General features: G+C 40.2%; 1 protein-coding gene across 12 annotated transcripts in view; it reads right to left on the reverse strand.

Annotated features, from left to right (window-relative positions):
- The window catches only part of RAB3IL1 (RAB3A interacting protein like 1), a 36,169-nt gene extending 15,362 nt beyond the window's left edge, over positions 1 to 20,807 (reverse strand). For 3 of the 12 annotated variants that reach the window (XR_009151978.1, XR_009151975.1, XM_058155690.1), the window contains exons 1-4: positions 20,560 to 20,804; positions 4,997 to 5,246; positions 3,639 to 3,734; positions 605 to 682 (exon numbers count right to left, since the gene is read on the reverse strand). Coding sequence is in view for 10 of the 12 variants with exons in the window: in XM_058155690.1 (XP_058011673.1) it covers positions 605 to 682; positions 3,639 to 3,734; positions 4,997 to 5,246; positions 20,560 to 20,570 (435 nt within the window). In the remaining 2 variants the exon portion in view is untranslated. Of the gene's footprint in view, positions 1 to 604; positions 683 to 3,638; positions 3,735 to 4,717; positions 4,796 to 4,996; positions 5,247 to 10,874; positions 11,035 to 11,057; positions 11,171 to 20,559 lie in introns of those variants that run through there. The other 9 variants (XM_058155765.1, XM_058155773.1, XM_058155698.1 and 6 more) reach the window with 9 other exon arrangements.
- Between the last annotated feature and the right edge of the window lie 6,489 nt (positions 20,808 to 27,296).

Here is a 27,296-nt window from a genome sequence, read left to right on the forward strand (position 1 = left end):
ATAAGGCAATAGTCTCATTCTATTTGTATATTTTTTACAAAGTCAACTTATTGCCCCCCCAACAATCTGGGTCCTCATTTTACCTACCTTATAAAGGATGGAAGGCTGAGTCAACCTTGGGCCGGGCTCGAACCTGCAGTAATTGCAGGCTTTTTGTGTTCTTAATAACAGGCTGTTCTTAATAACAGGCCTTACCAGCCTGCGCCATTCACCGGCCCTTTTTGTATGGTTCGATTCCTGCTCCTGTGCAACAGCTTGACTTGGACTACTCTGTCACGTAAAATGGTCTTTTTAACCTGTTGCCTCCAACCAGGAAGGAGAAAGGAGCCGCAATAGATATTCTACACTCAAGTGGCTCCGACTACCTTTACATCTGAAAGAAAAGCCTGCTCCAGAACTTCTGTATGCATGCATACACACACTCCCCACACAGTTGGGGAACTAGTACAAGCAGGTTTGCTATCCAGATCATGAGGGGAGCCCATATCTAAAAGCTTCCCTTTCAGTGTCAGGCTCATGGACTTTGGGATATGCTTAGTAGATATGGGCTTGTGGTCACCATGATCGTATGGATGAAGGCAATGTATGAAATGGATTTCTTCACCTTCCCTTGCGCCTCCCTCAGCTGCTTCTCTGAGGCCGCTTGCTTGGTGTTTGCCTCCCGAACCATCTTGTGGGCTTCCTACGGCAGATAGAATAAAACAATAGGACACTTTTGTCCAAGGCAATCAGGTTCTCAAAAATGACAAGAACAATTTTTAAAGAACATGGAATAGAGGCCCAACTGTCTTTTCCCAAACTGCCACCCATAAGAACCAACACAGACACACAGTGCACAGGGCACATTAAAATAAGGAATATTTAATCACATACAGCAGAAGAGCACAGTCTTTTTTGGGGGGATCAACGGTGACAGGCAAGTCTTGCAGAATGCAGAACTCTAACAGACTTCATGAGGAAAGGGTAATGTGGAAAATGAATGCTGCCAACATGGAAAGTTGGAATATTGAGATTAAATCGTGATTTTTAAAAACATTCCACCCAATTTCTTCTCCCCAAGCTTATTTTTTGCAATTTCTCTTCCATCTGCATATCTGTTACTTTTATGTACTACAAATTGGTGGCAGTTGTGCAGTTGTGGTTTACAATACCATAAAAAGCAGTGGAAAGGGCAGGTATGATAACCATACAGTACAAAACAGCATTTTTTTCCCCCTGCTGGAAACATGTACTGTATCTAAGGTAACACTTATTCTTCTCAGGGTCTTTTTCTTCTTGGCAATCAACATGCCATCAATACAGTTAGTCCTCAATTTACAACATTTCATTTAGTGACCGTTCAAAATTACAATGGCACTGAAAAAAGTGACTTATGACCATTATTCACACTTTTGACCATGGCAGCAGCATCCCAATGGTCATTTGATTTATATTTGGATACAACTGGTTCATATTTATGGTTGCAGTGTCCCGGGGTCATGTGATCACCTTTTGCAACCTTCCAACAAGCAAAGACAATGGGGAAGCCAGATTCACTTAACAAGCATATTACTAATTTAACAACTTCAGTGATTCACTTAATAAATGTGGCAAGAAAAATCATAAATGGGGCAAAACAAGAAATTTCTCAGTTAACAACATAAATTTTGGGCAAAATTATGGTTGTAAATTGAGGACTATCTATATTTTAAATATGAGATTTTTATTTAAAAAAAAACTGGACTGAGACGTATCTTTTATTTATCAGCTCTAAATGGGGCTTCCATAGAATACTTTGGAATTTTGAGAGGATAGGGCTGATATAAATCCTCTTAGCTGAAGGGTCACTGCCAATCCTAATTCACCAATATAAAAAAAATAGTTCCTCACATGATTCAGAGTGTACAGGCCACAAAGAGCTTTATGTTTGACTGGCAATTTTAAACTACTTTTATAATATGTGGAGTTCCTCCTGCATGTTTTACTTTTATTTTCACAATTTTCCTTGAGAATGTATTTGAAAGAGCAAAACATAATATTCTTAAAAGCAAACTAAAAATAAATAAAGCATTCTGTATTCAATTTACATTTGATATTCACCTGGAGCCATACAGGTGAATATTATTCACTTGCCTTATCCTGGTGTATCTTCAGTCAATATGATCTTGCAAACAGATGAGAACAAGCACCCCTCCACCACACACTTACATACAAGCAGTAGTCAGATATTGACTGCCCTAGTTAGCATTTGTTCAAACTTATGATAGTACTAGAAAATCGGTTTATCACTGGTCCTTCAACTTACAACAGTCGCAATGTGCTGTAGTTATGTAATTTCCATTTATAACCTTCACAGTCAGTTTCTGACAAGCAAAAGCAATGGGGAAGTCAACAGTAAGTTGCAAGATGGAGTCACATGACACTGTACTTAACAACCATAGGTGATTCACTTGATGTCCACAGTGGAGCCGATGCAAGTCAAGATGATATTTCACTTAAAGTTTGTGTCACCTTGCTACGGAGTTACCTGTCCCAAATTCCTTGTGTGTCCAATCACACTTGGCCAATAAAAATTCTATTCTATTCTATTCTATTCTATTCTATTCTATTCTATTCTATTCTATTCTATTCTATTCTATTCTATTCTATTCTATGCAGTTGTTAAGGAAGACTATCTGAATTAGATGTGGATTGCAGAACCCAACCTCTCTCAAGTTTGTTCAAAATTAGGGCGTATCCACTTAGATTATATTCCATTTCTCATTTTTCCAGCCTGAGTGAATTAGGCCTAGTTCTGTACCAATTTACAATTTTGATTTAAAAAAACACACACACATTTTGGTGTACATCTCCCCCCCTTTTGTTTTAGTTCCAAAGTGCATTGTAAAATTCAGATTTCAGCATTTCAGTTTACATGAGAATTCAGAAAGATCAAATTGGATAAATTCCCTGAAATATTGGAAATGAATAAATTCCTCACTCATCTCTAGCTAATGTTCAATGGCAAGAGAATGACTGCACACCCCTCTGACCCAAGGCCATGGATGAATAGCCTCATCCCCCAGAGAAAGGCTATGCCTCCATACAAAATGAGAAATTTCCATTCCTATGAGGACTACAACACATCAGGGTAATGAGACAGAAAATGCACCAGCTCAGATTCTGCTGACTTTAGGGAAAGAGAAATGGTTGCTCTGCTAACTGAGGAGAGAGTGCTCTTATGCAAACACCCAGTTCCTGTTGGTGCTGGCCTACATAATCAAAGAAACAACACAGTGTGGCTTTTGCTGGATCTAACTTCTTCCAGTGGAATATGAGCTTTACCGCTCCTACATAGTAAAGCTTTCCTGAATATATAAAGCACAGCTCTAGGAAATCACCTGGGTCAAAATGTTAATGATAAATTATTAAAACGTGCATAATCTGAAATAATACAATTTTTTTAAAAACCCAACTCTTCTTTCAACAAGTACGGCTTTCAAAGTCTTTCAGAGCATACTTTGTGGGTGAGAAGAGATGCATGGATCCTAGTGTCCAAAGAGATGTTTTCAAAGATGTACACCAATTACTTAAGCTCAACTTTGGATTTGGTTTCTAAAGGATCCATACCATTACCTTCAGAATTTGGATGCCAGGTTCGAGTTAAGAAAGTGCAGTACCTCAAATAAGCTTGCTGTCAGCTCTTCCAGTTCCTGCTCCAGCTGCTCCCTGACTTTGGAAAGTCTCTCACATTCTTCATCCTTCAACTTTAATTCCTGCAGAGAGAAAACACAAGAGATAATGACAGTCATTCTAAGAGAGAGGGAGGGAGGGAGGGAGAGAGAAAGAGAGAGAGGGAGGGAGGGCGAGAGAGAGATACAAGGACACACATACACCCACAAAGATCTATCATACACTAAAACTTATTGACAATTGTCTACCCCTATAAAACTGAAAGTAGTTTTACAAACCTCAACCAAAACTTTTAGTGGGCCTGCTTTGCCAAAAAAATCATATTAAGTGAAGGAGGCAATGGCAAAAGCTGGGCTTGGACATGTAGCTTAGAAAATATGGAACTCTGGCTTTGCTTTCCTACCTCTTCAACTTCAGATTGTCAAATATAAAAAAAGGCATAAAGAAAATAAACCCACTAAATAGCATACCATAATCTGGGCTTCCCTATGGGCAACCAAAGGCAATATGAGACTCTCAGCTGACTATACAAAGTCCTCAGCTGTGATCTAGAGCCAGATCATATGAGCAGGAAAGAGGGCAAAGAAAACCAGCTGTCAATCAGAGTCTGGAATGTAGAGAAGCAACAGACTGGAACTCTTGTTTGCCGAGACAGCACAATGTGGGAAGTGTGTCGTCCCAAATTCCAGTTCTGATCCAGTTTGTTATGGAAAACCCTAGTCTTGTTGCCAGTCTGTTCCGCAGTCCAAACTACATAGAAGCATTACAATGTAATGATTCCTGCTTCAAAAGGAACATATCATGATTTTTTGAATAGGAAGCAGTAAGGATTCTGTAAAAGCATAAGATTCGTGAAACCAAGTTAAGAAATAGACATTTGATCCAAGTTCTATTTAGAAAAATCACCAAAATCAGTAATATGAAATGGACTTAAATAATATATGTATGAATTTACGGAATATGAGGGGAATCATATGATACAGTAAAAACCTAGCAGAAAAAAAAATGGCATAACATAAATCATCTGGTTTTGTTTTAATTTCCTAATAGTATTCTAGCATTTTACCTGCTCAGCAACTGTCTACTTCATGAATTGATATGAAATAGCTTTGGACAGAATGGAATCAATGTAGCTCACAAACACCTAAAGACAAGCAGAGCGGCAGGACAAAATGTCAATTTCCTAATGCAGACGGACAAAAACTCAATATTTCTTGGCGAGCAATTCAGATGAAGTTTTTGGACCCACTGAGAGGCAACATCTGAGCATATGCGTTATGCTTGCCAACAGGCAGGTTTAGGACTAGTGGCCAAATTCTCCATCCCTTCTTAACCTCATGCTTACCTTCTGAGCTCTATGAAGCTCCTCCTTCAGGAACTCAGAGCCCTTCTCACGGATTTCTACCGAGGAGCTGCGCAAGCGGGAGACGTTCAGTTGTGCCACCGTCTGGGTCTCATCCCCACCGGCCAGGCCTTTGACAGAAGGCTCTGGGAGCTGTAACTCTTGCCCCCTGTTAGTTGCTGAAAGAGGCTTCCACTGACCCACCAGTAGCTGCTTTTGGAGCTGTGGCCTGGCCTCCTCAATATGGGTCTGGCTGTAAGAAAGAAACCAATACCTTCAGAATTAAAAAGAGGGAAACCCTGGGTCTATATATTTCTTATTTCCCCTCATGTATATTCCTCTCAAGGATGTCCCACATGAGTCCCATTACATAGTTACTTACACACACGCACACGGGGGGGGGGGGAGAGGGAGGGGAGTGAAGATGGAGAGACACAGCAAATCAAGCAGGCTGTTCCCTCTTTTAAAATAAAGAGTTTGTTTTCTGCCAGTGAGTTTTACAAATGGAATTGGCTATCACATGATAAGAAGGCTAGGCTGAAAATATTTCTCCAGGAAGCAATCTCTTCAGTGTTTTTTTCCTTCACTGAGAACATAAATGAGGCTATTGACAATTAGCTTTGGTGCACTGTTGCTCATCAAAAACATAGGTAAACTTGGTACAGCAGCACACAAGTAAGTATTTTGTCAGAATACAAAAGAAGGCAGCATTTACGTGATATCACCACTAGCATGTGTTGTTATTTTGGCATCTCCTGGTGCAGAAGAAGAGCTATAACCCACTTCGCACCATATACAACATGCTTTTCAAGCAGGACCTGAAACCTCCAAATTACAACTCAGTTCGATTATGGGAAATAAAATCACATTCAGAACTAAAGATGGCATCTCACCGGAATCAGCAGGACTTCAAACCCAATGCTACTCTGCCTTGGTGAGGTTCTCCCTGTTCCTTCCTTTCCAGATCCAAGCAGCTTCCAGATACCTGGACAGCACTCTGATAACATCTGGGGGAGAACGAGGGCAACATCATACACTACCTCTAACTGGGTCCCTCCAGGAGCTGTCTCTGTACTGAATCCAGGCCTGAAACCGGATTGCAACAGGTCCAAATAAACTGTTTCATTCAAGGCTTTTTGCATTTTCTCCACCATTTTCTCTTTCCTCAGCGAAAGTTGGAGACAGATCAGTAGTTTATTTAGTACTGTGTTTCCCCAAAAATAAGACCAGGTCTTATATTAATTTTTGCTCCAAAAGACGCATTAGGGCTTATTTTCTGGTTAGGTTTCTTTTGGGGAAATATGGTATTAAATGCATCCATTTAGCTGACAATCTTAACTGGGACTTATTTTTGGGGTAGGGCTTATATTACGAGTATCCTGAAAAATCATGCTAGGACTTATTTTCTGGTTGGGTCTTATTTTCGGGGAAACAATATATCTGAGTCAAGCAATGATTCCTTAAGAAGGGGCACAGCACTGTCTCCTTCAAAGAGGAAGGCAGCTCCTCTTCTCTCAAGGATTCATTCACCATGACTGAAACTCAGCTCTTCCTCACTCCAACCAGGAAGGAAAGAAGTCCAGATTACAGGGGACGGGGTTGATGTGGAAGTTGCTGCAGATGCCACTGGAAAGAAGATACATTGCCCTAATATACAGGTCAAAGAAACCTCACCCTTGCATAGTAATTAATTTTTATCTATTCCCACATTTGTGACAATAATTTTTCAAATTATACACAAACTTTTCCATGCACAAATAGATTTACATAGAATCTTTTGACTTCTACAATATAGCTGAACTTCAATTTCTATCAACCTCTCAAATTGCTTGGAGATTTTCTACTCCTACATTTTCAGTGGAAAGGCTTTTTTTTCTTCCAGTTATTGTTATGTGATATATATTTTTTTAAAAAAAAACACTTTCATAACTTAGACACAGCCAAAAATGGATTATAGTTCAATGTACTCTTCAGCTGACTATTAAAAAGATACAAGAGTAAAATCACAACAAAACTATCAACCAATCAGAGATCTTTTCACAGACTTTTGACTGACTTGGTAACATTACTGAGCATAGTTTTTCATGCATTCCATGCATATGCTTGGTTCCTGCTGAAGTTGAATATCAGAGGGCATTTGATATAAAAAAAACCCTTTTATTTTATTTGAAGACATTCTGAAGCTCAACATCAACAGGATACAAGGGCATGCAGACAGTTATGCAGACACACACACACACACACACACACAAACCACAATATAGAAACCAACCAAATCATTCCAACATAGATAACAATAACAGTCTTGATATATACAACTTCAAAAGTTTCAGCCATGCTTATGAATGAAACCAAGTGATGCATTCCCAAGCACCAACCTAGGTCAGACAGTGGCAACATTTCTGCCCTTGTTTTCCAGCATCAGAGCAGACTCCACAATGGCTCTTCAGTTCTGAGCCATGTGCTTCAATAAGGGCTTGTTTGTATTGGAGTGCCCTCTGCCATTCCATCCAGTCCAAGTGAGGAGTAGCAGTTCCACAACCAGCAGGGAAAAACTGGAAAAACTGAATGAAATGCAACCTATCACAAACCACAAAACAACAAACTTCTAGTACAGCACTCAATAACCACCCAGAACTTTCAAAACAATCCCACTCTCAATGCCGAGTTTTTGTTCCGAGTATAGAAAGAAACAAAACTCTTGAAGAATTGGATGTTTCTGTCATAATAATAATGTTTTGCATGTAGGAGGTCTGAGATTCAGTCCCTGGTTCCTCCAGACAGGACAAAGAGAGACTTCTGCCTAAAATCTTAAGAGACATTTTCAGTATTTCTTATCAATGGCCTAATAAAGTATAGCATTAAGGCAGCTGCTTATGTTTTGTATCTGTTCCACACACGCATCCCCAACAAATGTTGTGGTCCACCAGTGGCCTGCGGAGCTGGCAGCCGAGTCGGACAGTGAGGAGATTGGGGAGGAACATGGGCCAGTCCTGGAGTCTGGGGAAGGCTCGGACGAGGTCTTGCATCAGAGGCAGAGAAAGGGCCATTGGGAGGTACGTGCTGCCTCCGGAGCCTCCAGAGTAGGACCTCAGTGAGGCAGAGGAACAGGGGGATCCTGTTCCCAGTGCGCGCATGCACAGAGCTGCCAGAAGGCAAGAACAGTTAAAACAAAAGGGACAACTCAGGAGTAGGGCTTGGAGATGATTGGCCCCTCCCACAAGACTTAAAAGAGGAGCAAAGGCACGTGAGCCTTTGTAGGAAGCAACATTGTTAATTCTGTTCAGTTTAAAGTCTGAAGCTCTGTTTGATTTTGGACTCCGTGTGGCTTTGCCAATTAGGTCTTTGACTGCGTGACAAGGGAGATAAAGGTGGATGAAGCCTTATCCCGAAGGACTCTACAACTATTTGGGACTCATCTGTGAATGAACAGAATTCGCAGCTGTTGCAATAAAAGAGGTTTTTTGGGACTACTTGTGTATTTTACTGACTCAGAACAACACATGAACAGACATATTAATACAGAGAATGGGTGTTTCCTTTAGAGTTTCCAATGGCAATTCTTCAAATTCTGAAAAATGAGTGCTTCTTGGATGAGATGCAAAACGTTTTCAAGAAAAAAACCAAGGAAGTCCAAATCCAATTGCTTTTTGTAAAAGCACTTTTGGGACAACCAGGATCTGGATGATTGAGAATCTCCATAAACATTTCTACACTATCCCAGATTTCCTCATATAAAATGGAAAGAAAGGGGGAAGGGAGGAGGAGCCAGTAATAGCAGTAACAGCAGTAGATAGCTGTTTTCTTTCACAAGTTATAATGAATGCAAAGGTAAAGTAAATTGTGACGGAGCTTGGAGCCCTGGGCACCAGACACAGCATATTGCCTGGCTATGTGAATAACTGGATAACACCTAACTTCTATGTGTTTTATTTTTAATATTGTGTGGTTTATGTATTTTATTTGTTTTATTGTAAGCAGCCGAGAGTCACATACTGTAAATGTGAGATGATTAATGAATATATGAATAAATCGCTAAAAGGAGTCCTGGTGGCGCAGTGGTTAGAATGCAGTATTGCAGTCTAACTCTGTTCATAGCCTGGAATTCGATCCTGACCGGCTCAAAGTTGACTCAGCCTTCCATCCTTCCAAGGTCAGTAAAATGAGGACCCAGGTTGTTGGGGGCAATATGCTGACATTTCTAAAATGCTCAGAGGGTGCTGTAAAGCATTATGGAACAGTATATAAGTCTAAGTGCTATTGCTATTGCTAAAAGATCTCAGAACCACTGAAAATCCCTGTGTTTGTTTTAAAAGGATAAAGATCCTAAGCATAATAATTTTTACCTATAATTTATTTTTTAAAAAAAATATGCCACACACGAGAAGAATCACTGTGGAAAAGATCCAAACAAGAAATGACAGAAGTGTAGCCATTATCCAGACACCCCTGCGGATTAATCCTGGGAACAAAATTGCTCAAGTTTAGCCAACATTAGCCTATCGCCAAGATTTGATTACAACAAGCTTGGAAAAAAGATCAGGAGTAAATGATATATATATATTAAATATATATTTATTAAATAGCAATTAAATCAGATTGGTTCAAGTTCATGTGAAGCAAGAAACAAATAAAGGATATCTTTGCAAAAAACTTTGCAAAATAAGAATAAGATGTTTGATTTTGCAGTTCTTTTTTTTAATACTTCAATTTTGATTCCAAGTAAAATAGCACACTAGGCTGCCAACAGCCTGACTAGGAGCCTGATGGAAGCTACCCAGATCACACTGAGACACTGAGGCTCAACGTTTCTCAAAACGACCAAGTGAAGAGATGGATATTGATCCAGAACTTAAATAAATGGCATTTATTTAATTGGACCTGGCTTTTGGCTATGATTAAAGAGCCAGGGGCCTGTGCATCCTCTCCCCACCTTGAAGGCTGCTAAAGGACATATCAGCATCAATCCTAACCAAAGTTAAGAGATAGCATCAGGAGCTCTGCAATGGGGTATTGATGAGCTTCTGCACAAAGAATGTTCTTTCTGCGCCAACTCAGAAAACTCAAACTGCCCAAGGAGCTGCTGATCCAGTTCTACAGAGGAATTATTGAATCTGTCATTTGCACCTCTATAACCGTCTGGTTTGGTTCTGCAACCCAACAAGACAGACATAGACTTCAGAGGATAATTAGAACTGCAAATAAAACAATTGCTACCAACCTGCCTTCCATTGAGGACCTGTATACTGCACGAGTCAAAAAGAGGGTTGTGAAAATATTTACAGACCCCTCGCATCCTGGACATAAACTGTTTCAACTCCAACTTCCCGAACACCATCACTCTGCTATAAACAAATAATTCCCACAACACTGTCAAACTAGTTACTAATGCCGCATTACTCTTAATCTTCTCATCGTTCCTATCACCTATCTCCTCCCACTTATGACTGTTATGACTGTCACCTTGTTGCTGGTATCCTTAAGATTTATATTGACTGTTTCCCTATGACTATCATTAAGTGTTGTACCTTATTCTCCGAGAGCATATGCACCAAGACAAATTCCTTGTGTGTCCAATCATACTTGGCCAATAAAGAATTCTATTCTATTCTATTCTATTCTATTCTATTCTATTCTATTCTAATTCTAATTCTAATTCTAATTCTAATTCTAATTGTTATTCCATGAAATCAGCTTGCCTGAATTTTGCAAGTGCCCAAATGTCTATTTTTATTTCACAAAGCTATTGATATCAAATTCATTCCACAATGTGTAAGTACCTACTGGCCCATTTTTCAGCCCCTAAAACTTCTGCCAAGACTAAACAAATGAAATTTGCAGGCAATTTTCCAATTTCCAGCAGACCTGTTTGCCAACTTACTTTCTGAAAATGCTTTAAGCTTCCACTAGGCATAGTTTAGCCCCACGCCGGCTGCTGATGATATAATTCCCACGCCTCCTCCAAACTATTGCGAAAAGGAGGAAAAGGAGGCCTTGGTCGCAAAAATATTCCCCACCGCTGCATCAACTGTATATCAACTCTCTATTGTTAGATGTGAATTACCATTCCTGGAATCAAGGAAAGTCCCTCTCAGCATCAAAAACAATGTGCAGCAAAAGCTGGGAAGCTACTGACACGTCCTGTACCTGATTTTACATTGTTCTTTGCTCAGTGATCTAGAAAAAAGGGAAAACAAAGTGTTCTATGAAATTCTGTGGTTGGGATGAAAGCCCTCAAGTTCTTTGGAGGTCTGACTGCATATCTATTCCAGAACAGGTGGTTTTTTAAAAATAGATCATATTGAAAAGATCTGCAGAGGCAATCACTTCTGGAGGGAGAAAATGGGTCTCTAACGAAGTCTGTAAAAAAACAAGCATCAAAAAGAAAAAAGTTAGAGGAAAATATAATAATCCAAGTGTTTCTTTGATGCCTAGAAGAAAAAAGTTCCTTATCACAACTCTTAAAATCAACCAGAGAGAACTAAAATGCAGATGGGTAAAGAACATAGAAATCTGAAGGGAACAGCAATTCAGGTTGTCCTTAAGTTACGACTGAAACAGAGCCTGCCCATCAGAGTTATAACTCATGAACGTAGCAAAGCAGGCTGGTCATATAACCAACCCGATTTTATGATATTTTTGCAGTGGTCATTAAGCAAACAAGCTGATTATTAAGTAACCCAATGGTTCGTTATGGTGCAGTTTTGGTTTTCAGTAAAATTGATGCAAAATAGGTCAAGTGACTGCAGGATGCTGTGAACGGTTGTAAATCTTTGATAGTGAGCTAGGCGGCATTTAATTTTAATAAATAAAAGAAATGCGGCCTAATTGCTGAGTGCCCAAAATGCACTCATGTGACTTCAAGAGAGGAGGAAGCCATTGGAATTCTGAACTGGTTTCTTAAGTACTCCCAGGTAGGTCCATTAGGACTTTAACAGCCACTAAGCAATTGGTCATAAATTGAGGACTACCTGTACCATCTCTTTTAAACCCAATTTGAGACACTGAGTAACAAAAATGCCAAAAGATCTTCAAATGATGAAGAAAGATCTTCACCCCAAATCTTACACTTTATTCCCTGTTTTAATCTGGATCCCATCTTCTGGCTTATATACTGATTTATAACCTGGCCGAATAATCTGAGAAAGTAGAATACAGGGCAGGCACATCCAAACGAATCCTCTTTTTTTAAGAAAGTGAGTCACTTAAGTAGATCAGGGACTATTTAAAATTTAGGTAGGAAAATAATTAAGCATGGTGGGAAAAATGGTTAATAAATAAACAAGTCTCTCAGGAAGACTTAAAAACTAATTCCACCGGAAAAAGCTGAGCCCAACCCAGTTAGAAGTCACAGATTTGGAAAGCATTTTGGGCTTAGGCAAAAAGAAAAGAAAAGAAAAGAAAATCAGTGCAGGAGCATTAGACAATCTTATTTGATGCTGCTGTGCAGACAGTTCCCTAATCCCCCATATCCCTGCAGAAAATTGTATATTGGTGAGAAAGGATAGTAGATTTGCCTGACATCTAGTTTTCTATATGCAGAGATCTTTTTAATATGAAGAATCAAATCCCTCCTGCATTGTGGCATAGTAGAGCAAATCAAGCTATTCACACTATTCGTACTTTCCAGCTACCTTTTCTTTATTAACAAAGTGATGCTGTGATGATTATTATAAATATCTACTACAAATATCCTTAACTAATCATCATCTGTTGGATAACAAAAAAGATAACCTGTACAATATTGCAGACTGCCAGCATTAAACATTTTCATATGTTTTTTAGTTGCCTGGGGGGATTAATAGGGACAACAATATGCATTTACTTTAATGAAATGAATTATTAAAATAATTATTATATGCAATATCTGATTAATAGAAGTGTGCTAATAGGAAGATAGAAAATGGCTAAATGTACTTCTAGTGGCTGTAGAAGTCTCAGAATAAATTAGTTGATCATGAAAAAGAACTAAAAAGAGATATTAGCAATCCCAAATTTTATGCTGGGTTATGAAGCAGCCCAATTAGCAGAGTTAAAGGCCTGATTTAACAGTAATCAATAAAACCATTTGTTCAAAAATCAATTAAACAAGATATTAAGAATCTATTAGAAAGCCTTTTAGTATTCAGTAAAGTGGGGGAAGGAGAGAATGTGGGACAAAATTATTCCAACTCACATAGTAGAAATATGGGACTTAACTAGAGACACTTTTATTCCATACTAGATTTTGCCTTGGACTTAAAAACAATAATCTTTTATGAGTGTATTATAGACTTTATTGTCAGAATTAAAATATTCATCAACCAGTAGAACCAAGATAAACTAACATGTAAAGTGTATTTCAATATTTTAATGGAAAGATTAATGTCACTCTGATGGTATTAGCCCATTCCACCCACTCTGGCAGAATAGGCATGCTCCAGATCCTATCAGCCAAGGAATTTCAGCTGGTGGGGTCCAGAAAAAGAGTCTTTTCTGCCATAACTCCCAGCCACTGGAACATCATGCCCCCCAGGTGAGATCTGTTCCCACGCTTTTGACTTTCAGAATGGCCTTGAAGACACAGCCGTGCCAACTGGCCTGGGGCCTCAATGGGGGTATGGCAGGATGGATGTGGCTAATAGAGTAAATAATACCCTACCTGCTCCTTGTGCACAATTTGCTCCCTCATTCACTGCTGAGTTTTATTTTAATTGAATTTTAAATTTAAGATCCCCTATTGTTTTAATGTTCTATAATGTGTATTAATTGAATGTCTATAAGCTGTCTAGAATCTCCTCTAGCAAGGTGGATGACATACAACAACTTAAATAAATAAATAAAATAATAAGTGACAAAACAAAGCCTAACATAACTGAAACTTGGTATCCTGGTGAGAAAGTAATACTCTTATCCCGGGAAGGGGTTGCTTCTGTCCTAGCCAAAAAAATCCCTAAATGTTAAGGCTGCAGAATATGTGGCATGAGTGGAAGGGAGGTTGGGATGAAGACAGGCTGAGGAATAAGAATCAGTTACAAAAGATACCTGCATCAGATTTTCAGAAACTCTTCTCTTCAATCTCCCTATGTTACCACTGAGGGATCACCAATCCTCAAGAGAGGTTTGGGGCTGTTGTTGGAAGGAGAGGTGAAAAATTGCTTTCTACCAATACTTCTCTGGAACCAAACCAATAAATTCTTCCTGTTGCTATCTTATTTAAAGCCTTGAGAGGCTTCAAAAAAATTCTGCAGCAGCCACAATGTGGGAACTTCAATACATAAATATACTTACCCCACAGGGTGGTTGTTGTGGGAAAGGGAGGGAATGTTATGTACACTGCCTTGAGGTCCTGGAGGAAAAACAGGATATAAATCTACAAATAACTGAAATAACATTTTAAAAAATCTTCTGAAGTTGAAGGATGGTAGGACTTATTTTGTTTTTGTAGCTGGGAGCTGAATTTAACTGCTGTGAGCCATCTAGCATAGAATTGAATATATATGTCTAGAATAAAATAGATGATCTTTAAAAAGAAGAATTACATTATTTAAAAGAAGTGACTCAATAGAACTTCTTCAGGAAAAACAAACATTCTTTCCTTTTAAATTTATGGGAAGTTTACTAGATGGTCATCTATCACTAGTGGTCAACAGGCTGTCTTTTTAAATAATTGCAGAAGAAGCCTTCCATAATTTTTATGTTTTAGATAGAAGATTCTGCAAAGTAATATTTGTCCAAGAAATTTCATTATGATCAGTTTAATGTGCTGCATTAAAAACAAACAGAAAATTGAGCAGAAAAATACCAAATAACGTATGTTATTTATGCAACCGGCCCTGCATTCCAGTATGACGCCAGGTGACACTGGCAGAGTCTGATCTGCCCCTTAGAAACATAGAAATGAATCAGCAAGTCTTGGTTCCTGTGTGGCTAACAGATATCAAAGATAATGAGTCAGCATTTACAGCACATTTGAAAACATCCTTAGGTAGTTATTATTTTAGGGCTAGTTGGAACAGCAGAGGCCATAGCAGAACATAGAAAAACTATGTTTCATTTAGCCCATGGCACAATTGGGGATCTATATCTTGGCTTCTCAAGTTCAAGAGCTCCAAAATCTTTTTAAAACTGCTGATTTTCTCTTTCTATCATCACACATTCTGTAAAATGGACAGTTGGCTGTTCTGCTTCCATATATAACAGCTAATTAAAAACTTAACGCAGTGTGATGTGATGTGCAATGAAATTTCACTCACATTTGACATATACAGTTTACATGCAGAAGAAGGCAACCATTCGTTCACAAACAGAAACATCTGAACTTCTGCTTGCCTAGTTTAAAAGGAGCTCAGTCAGCAAGAGTTTCTTTAAAAACAACTGTCAGTTGAGCAAAATAGCTCAGCTCCTAAATCATTTCCCAGATCAGAGGAAGAAAGGAGTGAATTATATTAAAAGTCTTTCATTCCCACAAATACTACTTTATTGCCAATTTTCTGGAAATGCTTATGAACTGTTACTTACCTACTCTATTGAAATTGTAACTATGCTTGCATGCTTTCATAAGGAAAACAGACATTTACTAATCTTTCAAGGCTGGGCATTCTGTTAGAAAGAGTTGTTTAGTGACAACTCAGGAAAGATAAATGAGCAGCAATCAGAAAATTCCAAATTTACTGAGCCTTAATAAAATGTAAAAGTATCAACCTTTTTTATTTAAGGCAGCAAACTGAAGGTTTCCTGTTTTGGGTCGGTAGCTTATTTATGAAAATTCTGGGAATACAAAAAACTACTTTTCACAAATCCTTGGAAGACAGGAGCAAGTAGGAAAACCTTTATGTAACAAAAAGTAATAAATTTAACAAGTACTTTTACAAATACTTCTTTCCTTTCACTAATTTTCTTTCTTTTTTTCACTTTTTTATGCCAATTTCCCTCTTCCTACACCCAGTTTGGTGAAGCATTTAAGGCATCAGGCTAGAAACCAGGAGACCATGAGTTCTAGTCCTGCCTTAGGCACATAGCCAATTGGGTGTTCTTAGCCCAGTCACTTTCTCTCAATTCTAGGAAGGAGGTAAGAGCAAAGTACTGCTGAAAAACCTTGCCAAGAAAATTGCAAGATCCAAGTCTCTGAGAATCAGACACAATGGAACAAAAGAAAAACAATATTTTTCTAGCTTTGCCTTTTATGCTTAGCTCAAACTTCAAAGACTCACCGATTCACTATTGGTCCATCTAGCTCAATATCAACATCACTCCCTGCCCAAAACCAGATTCTCCTCAGGTCCATGGAGATTGCAACACGTAGGAATGAATCTCCAACTTCCTTATAAAAGACTTTCTATAGTCCTAAAGACTTTCTGTAGTCCTTTCTGAAGATGCTGAGAAATAAACTTGGGACATACTCTACTGTGTATGGAGATTCTCTATTACCCAGATCATGGCTGTCTCAAAGGTGCTTTTTCAAAAGGCAACTGGACTTTGTTTTTGCTTGAATATGTTTCACTTCTCATCCAATAAGCTTCATCAGTTCTGACTGTAAGATGGGGGTGGGGGGAATGGAAGGATTAGTTCTGGCCCCAAACCTTAAGAATTAGTCAGAGCTAATCCTTCTATTCCCCACCACTACCACCATCCAGTCAGAATTGATAAAGCTTCTTGAATGAGAAGCAAAACATCTCCAAGGAAAAACAAAGAAAGTCAGCTGCCTTTTGAAAAAACACCTTTGAGGTAGTCTACCAACATTAGATAAGAGGGGGGAAACTGCCTTTCTATAATGCCTATCTGCTGCAGTCATCAGTATAACTGATATTCTAATCTACACCATGTAGCAGGGATGAATGAACATGTCTTTAAATGCTCCCATATCCTGAATACATGCCGTCATGTACTGAACTTTCTCCTGGCTTTCAAAATGCATCATCTAAATACATTCAGGCCATTGCAATAAACTCATTCCCCATCTAAAGCCCACTCACAAGGCCAATCCTGGGAAATCAAAGACAAGTCCTGAACAGGTAAATAATTATTATTGCAGATCTAGCATTAATTTAGTGCTGGCAAAGACCAGCTTCTCCAAAGTCTAGAACTCTAACCATCTATATTACCCATATACACATTCAAGATTTAAAACTTATATCCTACTTTAACAATGTTAAAAATTGGCCACAGCTCTTTTCTCTGGTCTTTGCTGTCTGTTGTCCATTTTTTGCCGTAACTTATATAATAGTCCTTCCTGTTTCCTTCCTACTTTGCAGATGTCATTACTGACCTGCATGGAGTTAAATAGACTTTCAGCCATATCAATATCGAGGAATATTACACTGTCCAGTAATTTATTTTTTTGCTAACTCCAGCATTTTATGTTTATTTGAATTATTTGGAAATTGGAAGCAACCACACTGAAGATAAATTTCAAAAGCATTAATCAGTGCAGTTGCCACTGTTAGTCTGGATTAAAATTGCAATCTGGTCTTTATTTTGAAGAACAGTTGCCATTTAGCTGCTCTTTTTGTGAAGGAACTCCCCCACCCCAAATTTAAATGAAATTAACAAGGCAATATGATACAGTAAAGTATTGGGATAAATGTCAATGAGTATCATGAGTCATTTTCTTAGCATACTTTTAATTTGAAGCTGTCGAAGAGACAGTCCTCAGTCCAGGCTTCAAGGTTACAGATGCTCTTCTCTGCAACACTGAGCCCAAGTAGAAGGCCGCAATCCTCCATTCCAAGTGGTGAAGACCAACGTCTGTGCCTCATAAAGTCTCTTCACAATGGGAAGTTGTTAGCAAGATCTTTTTTTAAAATCTAATTCTGCCGAAACACGAGGAGGGGAGAGGGAAATGTGCCGGATCTGCACTTTTAGCAAAAGGCCCATTGAGTTCCCTGCAAAGCTGGTCTGACAGCGCAATTTCCTCTATGAAATGCCTTTGGATGATTTTTGGTAGAATTCTGCAAGGAATATGCCCAACAGAGAAAATGCAGAGCTTCTCTCTTCAATGAAAGAAATCCCTTCTGACACCAGAATAAAGAGATGAAATCTATGTTCCACTGTATAGTGATTTTTCCTCCTACGTACGGTATACCTGGAGAGAAATTATTAACTGAGAAACTACAAGACAACTTCATCATTTTTTCCTGTGCTTTCACACAGATTAGCTAAAGCTCTCTGAATACATACACATAGAAACAACACTGGCTATTAGCACAGAAATAACACTCATAAGGCTATTATGCTCCTGGCATTCTACTTTGCTTTAATGAGAAAATCAAGCCACTTCATGAAGTTCTCTTTGATTTCCATAATATTTCTCACATTGCAATACCACATCATTAAACCTGATACCACAATTCTGAATGGGAAATCCACTGACATTTTAACTAAAACTAGAAAGCTTTTTGGAACAAAATCTAAAGTGCTGGACAGTATATATAAAAATGTTTACACACAATCACTTTAGTAGGATTTCTGGCATAGGAATTCCTAAAATAACGTACATATTCCTTGGCAGCAGAGTCTACAATCACTGGCTGTCTCAAGATCTATATACACATCACTCATGTTCTTAGGACTTCAAAGGCACAGCAACAATTCAACCAAGGTAAACATGGTTCTGCATGTCCACTGCACATGCCAACACCAAAACAAGGAAGGAGAGTACAATTATCTTTTCTGCATCACATCTGAGTTGGTTCTTTACCTTTTCTAAGATAGTAAACAGACAAAAATAGATGCTAAAGAGCCAAAAGTGCTAGATTTAAAATTAGTCTTCCTAGTCTTTACCCCAAATAGTTTCAACCTGACTTTAATTCTTCCTTTACGGTCCTGAGCACAAAGATATGAATGTTTAATGTCAAGGATGTTTGTTCCTGGAAGCTAGCAATTAAGCTCTGCCCCATAAAGATGCCAATGTCAGACTTTTATTATGACATCCAGACAATGTCATCAGCCCACCTTTGATCTCCCATCGCTCTTTTTTTCAGTTCAAGGGGCTAACCTTTATTTATTTATTTATTTATTTATTTAATTTGATTTTTATACCGCCCTTCTCCCGAAGGACTCAGGGCGGTGCACAGGCAAAATAAAAACAACAATACAAATATACACAATTTAAATACCCTTAAAAAACTTATTCAAAATTAGCCTGATCTTAAAAATCATCATCAATTAAAACCCCATTAAAATTTAAAATTAGTCTTCCTAGTCTTTACCCCAAATAGTTTCAACCTGACTTTAATTCTTCCTTTACGGTCCTGAGCACAAAGATATGAATGTTTAATGTCAAGGATGTTTGTTCCTGGAAGCTAGCAATTAAGCTCTGCCCCATAAAGATGCCAATGTCAGACTTTTATTATGACATCCAGACAATGTCATCAGCCCACCTTTGATCTCCCATCGCTCTTTTTTTCAGTTCAAGGGGCTAACCTTTAGCTAACAGGCCGAAAAGAAGTAATGTATCCTTCTGCACGATGTGCAGAACTGGATCCCTGGGGGAGAGTGAGTTTGGATCTAAAGTGATAATTATCCATTCTAATGTACAGAACCATCAGTAAGCTGGACTCTGAGGCTCCACAAAAGAACACATGTCAACCAGTGGCTGAAACTACAACCAAGCACTTTAAAGTGTTGTACAACAATAGGTGGATGACCAGCAGAACGCTTACTTTCCATGTTGTTTGCTGGGTGGATGGGTAGTTGGTACAAGGAATAGGAAGCAATAGTGGCTGTGAGGTAATTAATGGGGACAAGGAAGAGGAAAAAGCAGAGGGAGTATGGCAGACAAATCAGGTAGCCAGATGGGTTTGGAGGCTTTCCAAATGTTTTCTGTTTCCCCAAAACCTGGAAATGCATCAACATTTCCATTCACACGCATGCATACATGCCTGCACACACACACACACATCTTGCTGTTGTCAGTCCTTGGACAGGTACCGTATTTCATACACCTGCACATATATCTTTGGGTATGTTTGTGCGGAATTTATGGGATTTCAGAATGCACCACTTCTGCCATTTTCAAACTTAGAGCTTTTCACTGGGACTGCATGCAGCAGAACCCCCAGCTAGATGGAGATTTTGCAGTTCTGGGAGTCCAAAGAGTGCAAACACCTCTGGAACTCATCAGAATATTCTGCTTTAGGGAGTAAAATTGGACCATTCCAATTGTAACTGACACCAGTTCAAACCTAGACTCCTCGCTGACCACGGTGCACAATTATTCCAATTTACACGCCAGCCGCGGAACTGTCTTGGAAGAGCTACTCCCCGGAATCCGACACACACACAAGTTCTTCTCCGTAAAATGCAAGCTAGCCAACAACGCACCCCCTCCCCTCTAGTCAGCTTCTCCCAGCCGGCGCTCGGGGACTCCTCTCTGGATCCCACCCCTGCCTCCGCACCGCTCAGCCGGGGCTCCCTGAACCTAGAAGCGGAGGCTCTTCCGCGGATGAGCTGCAAACGCAGATTACGAGAATTCAATCCTCCCGGAGGGGGGGAAAAAGACCGACAGGACAAAAGGCACGTCAAGTACCACTGTGCCCATCATCGCCACCCCAGTCGGAAATTGACTGCAGACTCAGGCTTCCTACCCAGTCCACATGCTGGCTTCGCGGCACTTCCAAAGGCGCCACCGCGCCGCGTGCCTCACAAGCAGGACAGGGTATCCATCGACCCTTCAGAGGCTGTGCAAGGACCCCGGTGATCGATCCGGAGCCGGCGGCCTGTCCCTTCCCCTTTCTTTTCTTCCCGGCTGCGCTGCGGCAGTCGCTAGACTATGGTGGAAGCCCTCCCAGCCAGCTGCTTGGCTGGCTCCGCAGCTGGGTGGGGGGGGGAAGGAGGAGGAGGAGGAGGAGAGCCGGGAAAGGCACGTGACCCCTCCGAAGCCTGTCCTCCCTCCCTTTGGCCATCGCTAGAATGCACGTGCACATCCCGGCTCGGCGGCGAGTCACATGACCCGCCCCCCATTCACTTCCATGCAGTGCCGTGGCTGAGCTTTGGATCTGGCGAGTCCCGGCGATGCTTCTTTTTGCCTTTGCTTGGCCGTTTTTCTTTTAGATTTGAGGATAAGGGTTTTACCTTCTGGTGAAGCCTGAACCCTGTTGCCTTCTTAGGTTTATGAGAGACCCGGTGGAAGATCTGCTAGAATTTTGGTTGTTTTTTTTCTGGAGTTGGGCGGGACAAAAATATAATAAATAAACAACTAATGTGAAAAGAAGTCGGCCTACTTTGATGGTAGATCGGCCCGGATTGATACAATATTGATTTTTTTTATCTGTGCTTTTCGGTGGAACTCGGTAAAAATTCTGGAAAGCCGCACCGTAGTTCCCTTACTGTTTAAATAAAAATTGGAGGGGGGGGGTTGGATCTGGTTCATTTGAATGTTGAAATAGTAGAGGGAAAGAGAAGGAGGCTAAAATTCAGTCTTCCTTTAAGCCATATTTAGAAAAACTCATAGTTAGCTTCAAACGCTGCCACAAAATGAGGGGTGGCCTTTCTTTTCCTAATTGTAGCACTTAATTACAGCATAAACTGCTTTAAAATGCCTCTGACTCTTCCAAAACAAATTAATCAGCTGCACTTTACACATGTTTCTTAAAGTAGCTCTCTAAATCAATCACCTTTCAATTGCTTTTTAAGTCAACATTAATGTATGAATTCAGAGTTCAGGCCTGTATTCTGAAGATTATCACCCATACTTGGAAGTTGGGAGCAAACTTTCTATTTTATCAGAAGCATACAGGAGTTCCACAGTCTTTGCAAGTTCTGGTTTTAAGTCTCCTACACTTCCTATCCTTGATTCAAACTGGTTGGAGAGGCTAGGGAAGCTCATGCATTTATCTTGTGTCATTGGCCCACATGTGTTCAGTTACTGAGCCCTGGCAGTGCAAAATAATATGGAACAGGTTACAGAGCTGACACCTGTCTCCATGAGGGTCTATAACCAACGCCCAAGAAAAGAAAGCATAATTTGATGATTGTTGCCCTCATAAATTCATGCCATAAATAAAAAGTACCACAATTCTCTGGTGATTGTCCTACTGCTGAAACCACTTACGAGTAGCAGTGTGATTATATTGCAAAAACACACCATTCACTTTTGAAGCATTTGAACTGCCAAGCAGATTATTTTCCCGTCCTTCCTAATAGTGACCAAAATCTGTTTATTTTGCTACCTAACTGGAAAGTGCTATATACGCCAATTGTGCTGTATTAATAATAATTAAATTGAAGATAATGCAGGATAATCTTACTTTTGCCCTTGAATGTTATAATATGGGATAATAAATAGTAAACAGGAGAGAGATTTGAGTGTACATGCAAAGGCTTGGAGGACACATACCAAGATGTCCTTGAAAGTCCTTTTGCCAGATGTCATTCCATGGAACACAAAGAAATAAAAACATTGGGCTGGCTATTCATGCAAAGTACTCTTGCATTTCTTTGCACATTTATCATGGAATTAACATCATAACTTCCATGTCGTATTTATGAATCTATCTTTTAAGAAATTTTATACAAGGTTTATTACCAGTACCCTCAGTCCTAAATTCTGTTCTAAAAAAAAGATTCAGATTGCCTTAGAACAAACATTAAAGTCATGGCAGTCAGTTTGCTAATTGGTATGGATAGAAATAACCCAGGGTTCATAATTATATATCTGTTCTATTCTTTCAATCTGAGAATTTACAGGGAAATGTGGACTGCCCCTTTGTTAGGTTCCCTCTTTTCCTCTTACTTTAAGATGCATTCATATGGTCCCTGGACTAGAATCTCAACAGCTTTAGGATTTTCAGATTTTCTGTTTCAAACTTGGAAACTTCCTTAAGCCATACTGAACTCAGTGGTATTTATTTCTATTTAAATGTCAATATAAAATTGAAATAGCAATAGTTCTGTTTCTAATTCTCAGTGGGATTTAGAACAAAGTCCCATTGAGTACAATGGATTCCCCACCCCCATGTAACGAAGTATAGAATGAAAGACTTTATAGGTAATCTTTGGTCACATTTTGGGTATGGGCAACCAGCCTGCATTTGTGGCCATTTACAATGCCCCACAGTCACATGACTCAATTTATTATTTTTTTTTCCAGAAACTGCTGTTTGCTTCTAGTTTCCAAGAAAAAAAAATGGCCATAATGAAAGAACAATAAGTTTGCTTAACGACTGTGGTGTTCACTGCAAAAAGGTTGTAAAATCAGGCCTGGCTGCATGATGTTCTCAGTTTCCCTTACACCTGGATGAAACTGTCTATCTAGACCCGTTCCAGTCCGGTTTCCGGCCCGGTTACAGCACTGAGATGGCTTTGGTCGCGTTGGTGGATGATCTCTGGAGGGCCAGGGATAGGGGTTGTTCCTCTGCCCTGGTCCTATTAGACCTCTCAGCGGCTTTTGATACCATCGACCATGGTATCCTGCTGCGCCGGTTGGAGGGGCTGGGAGTGGGAGGCACCGTTCATCAGTGGTTCTCCTCCTATCTCTCCGATTGATCGCAGACGGTGTTGACAGGGGGGCAGAGGTCGGCTCCGAGGCACCTCACTTGTGGGGTGCCGCAGGGGTCGATTCTCTCGCCCCTTCTGTTCAACATTTATATGAAGCCGCTGGGTGAGATCATCAGTGGCTTTGGTGTGAGGTACCAGCTGTACGCGGATGACACCCAGCTGTACTTTTCCACACCGGGCCACCCCAACGAAGCTATTGAAGTGCTGTCCCGGTGTCTGGAAGCCGTACGGGTCTGGATGGAGAGAAACAGGCTCAAGCTCAATCCCTCCAAGACAGAGTGGCTGTGGATGCCGGCATCCCGGTACAGTCAGCTGAGTCCACGGCTGACTGTTGGGAGGTGAGTCATTGGCCCCAATGGAGAGGGTGCGCAACTTGGGCGTCCTCCTGGATGAACGGCTGTCTTTTGAAGATCATTTGACGGCCGTCTCCAGGAGAGCTTTTTACCAGGTTCGCCTGGTGCGCCAGTTGCGCCCCTTTCTAGACCGGGATGCCCTATGCACGGTCACTCACGCCCTCGTGACGTCTCGCCTGGATTACTGCAATGCTCTCTACATGGGGCTCCCCTTGAAGGGCATCCGGAGACTGCAGTTAGTTCAGAATGCGGCTGCGCGGGTGATAGAGGGAGCCCCCCGTGGCTCCCGTGTGACACCTATCCTGCGCAGACTGCACTGGCTACCTGTGGCCTTCCGGGTGCGCTTCAAGGTTTTGGTAACCATCTTTAAAGCGCTCCATGGCATAGGGCCGGGTTACTTACGGGACCGCCTGCTGCTACCGAATACCTCTCACCGACCCGTGCGCTCTCACAGAGAGGGACTCCTCAGGGTGCCGTCAGCTAGGCAGTGTCGTCTGGCGACACCCAGGGGAAGGGCCTTCTCTGTGGGGGCTCCCACCCTCTGGAACAAACTCCCCCCAGGACTTCGTCAACTTCCAGACCTCCGAACCTTCCGTCGTGAGCTTAAAACACATTTATTCATTTGCGCAGGACTGGACTAGATTTTAAATTTATATTGATTTTAATTTGGTTTTAGTATTTATATCATTTTTAATTAATTTGGCTTTAGAATAAGTTTTTTAATTGTGATCTTAATTTGTATTTATATGTTTTTATTTGCCTGTGAACTGCCCCGAGTCCCTCGGGAGATAGGGCGGTATACAAATTTGATTAAATAAATAAATAAATAAATAAATAAATGTCCGGCTTTATGACTGCCATGACTGATGACTGTACTTGTCAAGCTCAATTATGAGCTTGACAAGTAAGTTGAGGACTATCTGTATATGTTTCTCTATGTTTTAAATGATGACTGTACACTGCCCATTGTACACCACCACCCAGAGTCATTTCTGGTGAGATAGGTGGCCATATAAATGTGATAACTAACCAACTACATTTCAGTCAGATATTTTATACACAGATAAATGTGTGTGATCAGTGCATGTGCCGTGTTTTCCCAAAAATAAGACCCTGTCTTATATTTTTTTGAACCCCGAAATAAGCGCTTGGCCTTATTTTCAGGAAGGTTTTATTATTTTGGGACGCATGGAGCAAGACGGGGCTCTTCTTGCTGTCTTACCTGATTTCCAACTCTGTCTTCCTAACCCTACCCAGAGGAAATGGCGGGAACCAGCTGTGCATGTGTTTAAATATTTTCGGGGAGGGCTTATTTTAGTGCATGTGCTCAAAAGCCCGAATGGGCTTATTATCAGGGGATGTCTTTTTATCGGGGGAAACAGGGCAACTATAGAGGTGTTTTCATCTTTCCTTTCCAAACTCTTCTCAATAGAAGAATCTCTAAAATAGGAGAGAAAGAAGAACTGCTTATTTGCAAATCTACTTTGCTCTTTTCTGTTTTTTTTTATTCCAGCAGCAGCAGCAGATACAGTGAACAAATGTTTCTCCTTTTTCTTTTGACATCATTATAAATATTTTGAAAGCTGTAAACTTAACATCTCCTGGGATTTCTTCCAGCAAGCAAAACATGCAAAGTTTACGCAAGTTCTGGTAATGAGATTTGCCTTGCAGATTTTGTTATTACTCTTGTAGCTCTGCCCACACTCTTTTTTGATTTGTCAACTTCCCACTTGAATTATTCCTGAAACTGGAATTATCAAATATTGCTCTGAATGGTCTCTGACCTTTCTCACAAGCCTGGCCATGAGTGTCTCATGCTCAGAACTGGAGGGCATCATTACACTAATCATCTATCCTAAGGTACAAGGCCATTTAGAGCAGGGGTCCCCAACTTTGGCAACTTTAAGCCTGGCGGACTCCAACTCACAGAATTCCCCAGCCAGTTTTGCTGGGAGTTGGAGTCCGCCAGGCTTAAAGTTGCCAAGATTGGAGACCCTTGATTTAGCGGTTCCCTGTACAATCTCTCTCTCTCAGTGGGTGATCCATGCCTGGATTGAAATATATGTTTAATTTAGGCATGAATTCAAAATGTGTATATGTCAGAGATGTTCTAGGGTGGAAGTTGGGAAAAAGGCCACGCCACTGGGATGGTTGGGGAAAATCAGTAGAAAGAGGGAGGGGCAGAATTGGGTGAATTAGACTTGAATTCAAGTGTGGCCACTAATGAGAGGCAAGGGGAAAGGAAAATGGAAAACGGACAGATGAGCTATTGGGTATGCCTTTGTTGAATTCAAGCATGGAAGGGAAAGGGAAGGAAGGCAGTGGGAAGAGTGAATATGGGCTGGCTCTCAATGCTAAAGAGGAGGTAAGAGAGGAATAAGAGGAACAAGCCTTTCTATGTTCTCTCCATAAGGCAGAGAGAGAGATTTTATCACAGCCAATGGACCAGGTTTCATTTGACTTAACTGTGACTCTGCTCATAATGGTTCCATCAACTTTCCAACACATTTTTGTTCCACCTGTTTTGTTTGGATAGGAGATTTCTGTGCACAGAAGCCAGAGGTCTCTTCCCCAAAGCACCAGATGTTTTGTGATATGGCACTTTCTGGAAGCAATACCTGAGCAAACCAGAGAAAGACATAATAAGAATATGAACATTAAGTTTAAGAAGTCCATTAAAAAGTTAATCTCTGATGGGCAGCTGGTACTTAGTTAACTTGACAGCCTGAGAACAGGAAAAGGTATCACCTCTGTAATGATGCTTTGAGAGACAGCAGTGGAGATGAATGAATATGACTTGCTATGCACATGACATGTTTTGGATGGTCTCCTGGAAATAAATAATCATATATGTGTAGAAAGCCCAAGCTTGGAGCAGGCTCTGAAGAAAAAGCACAAGAATTGGAGCAGGAAGTAGACAAGCTTCAACTCATCAGACAGCATAGATCCAATAAAGACACATTCAACAAGAACTGACAATGAAGCAGTTTCATTTCATAAAACAAATGAGTGTTTGTTTAATGAGTGGACAAGAGTGTCATCCAGAAACAACATAAAAGATAACTCTGCACTACTGGAATTCAGAAACAGATTTAATAGTCTTCCAAAAGAAAAAGCCTCTGGGCTTGCAAAGAAAAAAAAAAAGATGTTGCCGAACAGGAAATGAGATGGTGCCTCTTTGAAGGATCAAGCAGCATCTGGCAAAGAGACAGAATAGTTACAGTAATGAATGATTCAGTTCTATGAATAAATATGTGTTAACCAGACCTATCAGTTAAGTATGCTGCCTGACAGAAGGATGGATCAGAAATGTACCACAATGAATTTTAAGATTTATTAAGTTTATCGTTATCAAAAAATATTAATTAAAAGGAGGATGTGAAAGTTTATATTCCAGATGATTAATAGAGATAACATTAAGAGGATTAGCTAAGACTCAAGAAGATAGTAATACAATTCAAAATAATATTGAT

The sequence above is a fragment of the Ahaetulla prasina genome, chromosome 1, assembly GCF_028640845.1.
Source record: "Ahaetulla prasina isolate Xishuangbanna chromosome 1, ASM2864084v1, whole genome shotgun sequence".
In the NCBI taxonomy this organism is placed as follows: Eukaryota; Metazoa; Chordata; class Lepidosauria; order Squamata; family Colubridae; genus Ahaetulla; species Ahaetulla prasina.